This window comes from Vidua macroura, chromosome 1 (assembly GCF_024509145.1).
Source record: "Vidua macroura isolate BioBank_ID:100142 chromosome 1, ASM2450914v1, whole genome shotgun sequence".
Taxonomy (NCBI): domain Eukaryota; kingdom Metazoa; phylum Chordata; class Aves; order Passeriformes; family Viduidae; genus Vidua; species Vidua macroura.
In genome coordinates, this window is record NC_071571.1 from 66397822 (window position 1) to 66405289 (window position 7468).

The 7468-nt window shown below is 47.1% G+C and overlaps 1 protein-coding gene across 1 annotated transcript; it reads right to left on the reverse strand.

Moving 5' to 3' along the window:
- Positions 1-1692: 1692 nt before the first annotated feature.
- EDN1 (endothelin 1) lies at positions 1693-5813 on the reverse strand. Its single transcript, XM_053983164.1, has 5 exons — positions 5543-5813; positions 5233-5371; positions 4099-4257; positions 3720-3827; positions 1693-2978 (listed from the first exon to the last, which is right to left on the reverse strand). Exons 1-5 carry the CDS (start codon positions 5604-5606, stop codon positions 2840-2842), a joined length of 609 nt encoding a protein of 202 aa, XP_053839139.1. The 5' UTR covers positions 5607-5813; the 3' UTR covers positions 1693-2839.
- Positions 5814-7468: the final 1655 nt, after the last annotated feature.

Sequence of the window (7468 nt, forward strand, 5' to 3'; positions counted from 1 at the left end):
CACCAGCAGGTCCCTGAAGCCAGCTGGGCAGCATGAAACAGCTCCTGCCACTCTTCCCAAAGCCTGCAAGCCCCTGCCATCAGGGCATCTTACCCACCTCGTGCTCTTTGCATTGAGGTTCAGGCTCTTTGCACGAGCCTGGGGACCAAGCTGAACCCATGGCATGCCAAGAGGCCAGTGAGTGCCCATCACTACACAAAGCTGCAGCATGAGCAAGCAGCAGATGCAGTTTACTGGGAAGGAAAGGAGAATGGAAGCCAGCTTTTGACTCTAGGCATGAACATAGTAAACCTTAGAAGGAACAGGTTTATTTTTAGGATGGTCTCTCAAGAATCTCTTAAGCAGATAGTCAGGAATTTGGGCTACTAAAGCCCACCCACAGCATCATTTAGGCCAGCCACATAACCAGCCTTAATAACAGCACAGACACTGCTGCAATGCTCCTCCACTCGCAGAATTCATCCTCTCCTTGCATTCTTTCCTGGGAGACAAAACAGGAGCAACTGGGATGGGGATGCTGATGCGCAGCCCCTTCACTATCAGGAACATCCCACACCAGCTGCTCGCCTGCCATGTTGGCTGAGTGAGAGGCAGCATCTCAACTACTTGCTTGTTTATTTTCCCTGCCAAAGGCAACCACTGGTAGGGCAAGAAATGGAAAACCAGGGAGCATTAGTGAGGTCTCTTCATGCCTGACAGAGGTCACTGATCCAGGCAAATCCCGAGCAGTCATTGCTGGTGATGCAGAGATCAAAGGATAGCTCTGGGGGCTGCAGCCTGCCCTGCAGAGCACAGGGGCTCCCAGTTCCTTCCCACTGTCTGGTCAAGGCACTTCTGTCAGTACAGGATTGCTGGCAATATCATTTCCCCACCAAATTACTGCTCTAAAACATAGTAGACCAGTGTGAATGAAACATTATATGAGCCTGACTGTCAATATTATAAATATTGACAAGAAATCCAGATCAATTTCCAAAATTTTCAATGGTAACTACTTCTCTGTTTGGGTCACACTCCTTGTATTGTACTTCTTTGTTAAATTCTGTTTTTAAGAAAACCCAAACCACTCAGTTTCATCCTTGAATTAACCCTTGTGCTCTCCCCCCACCCCAAGAGGATGAGAGATGATCAAATCCATCTTATTTACTTTAAGCATCTTTCTAGGTATAACCATTTAAAGCCAATATTTTGAAACATGTAAAAAAATTAACTATTGATCTAGATTTTTCCTGAGCTTGGTCCCCATTGCGGTTCCATTGAGATCTCCATCTTCACCTTGCATGGAATGGGCTGAAATTTTTAGCATAGCACGCTAATAAGTAACACTGCCTAGTTCAATACAACCCACAAGTTTTCCAGTGTGTGCATTTCCCCCTCTAGTTCATCTATACCCACATCCTTAATGCCCTTATTTTAATGCTCTAGTACATCTACATCATACACGTGAGAAGAGTGCTCCAGGATAAATTCATTTGTCCAATTTAGAGTTTGCCATGAAGATTTGATGAGCAACCTTGCAGCTAGAACAAGTGTCATCTGCTGTCTCACATCTGGCACAAACTTTGATTGCTGTGATCTGGCTTATCTGACAGAAGGGCAGTCATGTGCACACACCTCACCTGGGTCAGCTTTATACATGGGACAATCTACCACTATGCTCACGGAGCCACAGACTAAGGAAAAACAAGCCAATACAGTAATTAAAAATATTTATTTCTGAAGATATTTACCTTGATAGGCATAAAGCATTTCCCAATTTCATACAGAAATACATAAAACATGCATAGACCAATATGGCCTACTTCAATGTGTATTCAACATGGTAAATATAATGAAGAATTTGTGTGAATATAAATACATGACACAAAAATAAGCACATAAGATTCAACTTTTCTGCAAATTCAACAATGTGAACAAATTCACTGCTATAAACATTCACCCAATATTAGCCTTTTGACTTAATTCAAAACAACCCTTTGTCTCAATGTATTTCCACCAAACAAGGCCCTGAATAAATCTTGCAACAGCCTCTGGTACATCCCCACTTCAGTGCATTTTTGGTAGCATGTAAGACACAACAAACCTCTATTATTAGAACTTCAGTTGACCAAATATCCTTGTTATGGAAAACTTAGTAGTGTCCTCGATAACTTTTATTTTATGTCGAAGTGTCCTTTGGTATCCAAATCCAAAGGACTTTGACTATGCAAACAACCAGAGTGTCTAACCCACATTCAGATAACTCTGGTTGTACAAGTAAACTATACTTCTGAAAAAAGGCAAAGGGTTGCAGCTGATTAGTAAAGGCAATAACAAGGTGTAAAAATACTCTAGCAGGAGTGCAACAAACAGTATGCGAGGTAGACACGTATATATGCAGTAAGTCCTGATTAAAGTAGAACTGTGGCTTTCATTTTTGCATTTTAATCAAAAGGTAGAGTTCTTTGAAGTTTGTACACTCAGATCTTGTTTTCTGTCCTTGCTAAACACATCTGTGAGATCTTCCTTGCGAGATGCTTTTGATGTAGACCCTGAAAGCTGCTCAATCAATGGGTTACATTCCAGAAGCAGTATTCAAATGTTTCTTCAGACAGATGGCTTTTCATGTATGTTACTGCAGATTTCCCTTCAGCCCTTCTACCCATCCACCTGAATTCCAAAATGATAAAATCCTTTGTCTTTATATCTCCAAACACATGACTTCCTTAGCATTTTGCTCCACTGTGCAAACACTTGGACAGAGGGGGCCTTTGCCATCATGGAATGTTGGAGTCAAGACAGAGTTTTCGCCATGCTTTGTCAGCAAGCATTGTGGAGAAAGATTCAGGTGATCTTCCCACTAGGATGCTTTCAGGCTTTCCCGGATGCTTTGCCTTTTGTTCGCCCTGTTATGTTTGAGCTTTCGCCCTTTCTGGAGCTCAGCCTTCAGCTTTGCGATACTGAAGGAAGCTTTGATACTGTTACCAATGGCTTCCAGCCTGCAAAATCAAGAAATGTACATTTAGTGTTCTGATAATGAAGATGCATCTCCAGTGTGAAAAATATTAGGTTTTCCTTAAATAAACCTCAGTCTAGATTTCTACCATGGGATCCTAATAAACTGCTGTTTGCTATACCTCAGATTTAGGATAACTTAAGATACTTGAAATTCATCATTTCAATTCAAACATTAAATTAAAATATTCCCTCAAATATAGATGCCCTAGACTTCCTTAAGTAGCCAGTCAGGAGGTCTCCAGTGTTTTTTTATGTTTCGTCTGTGCTGTTTCTTTTAGGTAAACCTGATCCTACTTCCAGTGAATAGGTGCATTTTTCAAGTAAGCAAGCCCCACTTTCAAAAAATTATTTAAGACTTCCAGGGCCTAAGTCTCATTCAATATCATCAGGTTGCCTGCTCTTATAAGTCCTGTTCTGCTTGTGAAAGGAGCACTAAAGAGTCTTCTTTAATACAGGCAAACTTCTGTATTCCGTACTTTTCCATGGGAATACGGCTGAGCACTGAATGCAAGCAGAGGACAGACAGTGGGTTGAGCTCAGCACCCATGTCCTCACAAGCTAAAAACCCAGACCATGAAGAAAAGCCCTCAAAATACCCTCACCGATTCCTCCATAACTCTCAAGCTGAAACCACCAGCTAAGCCCAGGATGACCCGAAGGCAGGTGAACTGTGCTCTCTATTGCTGCTCTAGGGAACTACAACAGGATGAGAAGAAACTCACCGCTTCATTTTCTTGCTGTCGACAAGCTGTCGGTTCATGCATTTGGGTCCAAAGCAATTGCCGGCTTTGATGCGGTGCCGTGAGGTTTTCTCCACTGTGGATTGAGCCCTGTTAAAAGGGAAAAGGTGCTGCTGTTAAAAAAAAAAGCCAAGTCTGCAGTCCACAAGGTGAGGCATCTCATCAACCACTTCTCAAGGCATGTAATAAGCAATCTTTCTGGGCCAAGCCATAGTATGTATCATAGAAGTGTGAGCACTAAGGTAGGAGGCAAGGCTTTGGGGAGAGTATTTGCTCAGCAAGTGCCAAAATGAGTAAGTGCACACCACAATCCATCCCTTTCACATGCATTGCCTTTTAAAGAGTAGAAACAGAGACGCACCACGGATCTTTGCCTGCCTGGCAGAAGTTCAGACATTTCTTGTCCTTCTGGTTGGTACATTGGCATCTGCTGCTTGGTTCAGTGAGCATCTCCGGCACCATGTCCTTCAGTGATCTTCTGGGTCGAGAAGGGCCTCCAAGACCATATGGAACAGTCTTCCTATGATCAAAGAGACAACATGAAAGTCATTTAAATAATTCTGTGCCTTCAAAACACTGTGGGGTATTTTGGACAATCTTATCAATGGCATTGATTGCACAAGTAAAGGCTGTGGAATTGGGAATGCCTCGTTAGCTACAGTTTCCATGCAAATGCTTCTGATGATCCTGCAACATATTCATTAGCATGGCTACTGACAAGGATAATGACCTTTTAATTGTGATTTCACAAGGCTGTTGTGCCTCCCTGTGCAATAGAAAGCAATAAAACCTCATCTCTTTGAACTTTGGCTACTGCCAACATTGAATGAAGCAGTAAAATTGAAGAACAGATTCTCTCTCAGGGGAAACCCAGCAGCAGAAGAAATCACTAGTCAAGTGTTTGCAGCCTTAGGTGAGCCTCTGGCTCACTACTTTTTGGTGAGGACAGTATAGAAATGGATACTGTGCATAATCCTATTAACACGTGGGACTCATTAATTTGCAGCAGAGAGCAGTGAAAGGTAGCTAGAGCCACCCGGTGTCAAAGTATTCCTTCCAACCTCCTAACTTGTCAGAAGGAAAACTGCTCAAATTCAGGCTGGTAAAATCATGCCTTTGGCATTTTGTCTGATTCTGATTCATAGGGAAAAGTATCCTGCAGCCTTTGCACAGCAGCACCCAAAGGAAATACTGCTGCCCAGATTTTAGGTAGGCAGGTGTGCTACGGCTATTAGGAGCTATCTGCCCGATCTGGGTGGCCAAATCCTGCCTGCTTTCTTCTGATGTAGTCTCGTTGCTAAATGTGTTAGAAAAGTAGGAGCAGGAGGGTAAAGCAGTAGGAGAAACTGCGCAAACAACTATTTCTTCCTCCCCTTCCCATCTCTGCAGGGGGGTTGTGGTTCTTAATTTTCGCCTTCACACCTCCCTCCCTTTCTTCCCAACCAAAGGGGAACCCGGCACTGGGAAGCTGCCGAAACCCCTCCACTCCACTCACTCGGGGGTGTTGATCCAGATGATGTCGAGGTGGCAGAAGTAGACGCACTCCTCGTCCATCAGCGAGGAGCAGGAGCAGCGCCGGGCGCGGCGGTGCGCGGTGGCGGGGGGCGGCGCGGCGTCCACTTCGGCTCCGGGGGCTGCGGGAGGGAGCGGCAGAGCTCAGCACCCGCGGCAAGGCAAGGCAAGGCACCCGCGCATCCCCTCCCGCTGCATCCCTCGGGCAGCCCTCCCCGGAGTCCGGCTGGGACCCCGCAGCCCCCGCGGGGCCGGCCGCGGGCGGAGGCGAGCGGCAGCGGACCGGCACCTACCTGCCGGCAGCAGCCCCGGGCAGAGCACGAACAGCAGCGAGACGATCATGTGGCAATAATCCATAGCAGGCGGCGGAGGGCGGATGGAAGAAGTGAGGGGAAACAGGGTAAAAATTAATAAAAGGCGAGGGAAAAGCGGAGAAAGTGTCTCCCGGCGTGGGGACGGAGCGCTGTGGCGTGTGCCCTGCGTGCCGCGGCTCGGTGCGCCCCGGCGCGTCTGGCTGGCGCGGCGGTCCCCGGCGCCCTTTTATAGCGAACCCCCATGGAGCGGGTAAACAGCCCCGGCGCTATTTTATCCCGAGACAATGTTATTCTCCTATTAGTCACCGCGCGGCAACGTGCGGGCCGAGATAAGGCCGGGGCTGGAAAGGAAATCGCCTGCAAACTTCAAGAGCGGAGGACGGCGGCGGCGGCAGGGGGGGCCGGGGGCGCCCGGGGGGCGGGGAGAGGCACGCCGGGGGCCGCCAGGGGGCGCCCTGCCCGCGCGTCGCACCTGAGGGCGGCTCTGGGCTCCGGGATTCAGGAATTCGGGGATTCGGGGCTTCAAGACTCAGGGCTTCAGGGCTGCGGGGCTTCAAGGTTCACAGCTTCAAGGCTTCAGGGCTCCAGGGCTCAAGGCTCTGGGCTCCACCTGCTGCTCCTGCTACTGCCGTGGGGAGAATTCAGCAGTGGGACACGGGGGTCCCTTATGCGGGATGATGGATGCTTGACTGCGTTGGACCCTGCCCTGCTCCCCTCAGACCCTGTCAGGTGGGCTCTGGGGTCTCAGGAGTTTGGCAGCAGCGGTGGAGCATTGGGGTATAATCTCCCTTGTCTGCCATGGTAGGACAAGGTGCTAAACACAGGGTGGTTTAGGTGTGAGCAGGTGTGTAAAGCCACGTAGGGAGGGAAGGGGGGAAGATCTGTGCCGACTCTTTGCCTTTGGCTCTCACCGCTAATTCTGGCAAAGTCTTTTTTCTGGCATGTTTGTGTGTTCAACCTTCTGTCAAGGAGCAGAGTCAGTGTGGAAGCTGGACGCTTGAGGAGTGGCTGCAGCACTGCCATCACAGATATAGACATGCATGGAATCCACTGAGGTCCCAACTGAGGGAGCCAGCCCCTGACTATAAACTTAATTAAGTGAACTCAAAATGCCTGTGATCCGCCATGGAGCCGTCGTGCTGCAAAGCGTGCCAGTTTCACCTATGATAAATAGATAAGACTCTCTTGGTATTTGTGGTATTTCCGTGCACTGTGCTGTAATAATAGAAATGACCTTGGATATCACAAAGAGCGGGACTGTTAAGTGCAAGTTGCATTGTGATCTGGCAGGTGAATGGCCAGTTTTTTAAAGTATCAAATTATACTGTGCCCCTGTATCATAGCGGACAGACTGTCTGTAGCTGTGCTGAGTCAGAATAAAGGTCCATTTAGCTGGCATCCTCTCTGCCACAATGGATGTTAGCAGATGGTATGAGAAGGAGTACAAGAATGGAATGCAAGTGGAGACTAATCCTTTCCTCAGTGTAACCTCCCTGCTTCTAACAGGATGAAGTGTAGGGGCTTTCCAAGCAATAATGAACATTTAGACCATTATGCCGAATAAACGCCAGTGGCCCCATTCTGAGATGGTCATATCTATTTATCAAAGGCATTCTAAAAACTGCCCTGTAAAACATCTGTGAATAAAGAAAGCTGGGTTATACAATTTTTTTTTCCACACCTTTCCAGCGTGGGAGTTTATTTTCCAGAGCAGGGATTGTATTGTCTTGTGTATTATGTCTTCTTGTGTATGTAGGGCAGGACTTACCGGAATGCCAATGTATCCGTACATATGTGTTTGAATTGCTGCAGTCATGATAAGAATCTGCCAGCAGGGGTCACACAGCTACATACAAAAAGTAATCACAGCCCTCTGAAGTAATGAACTTTGTCAGTGTCCAAAAA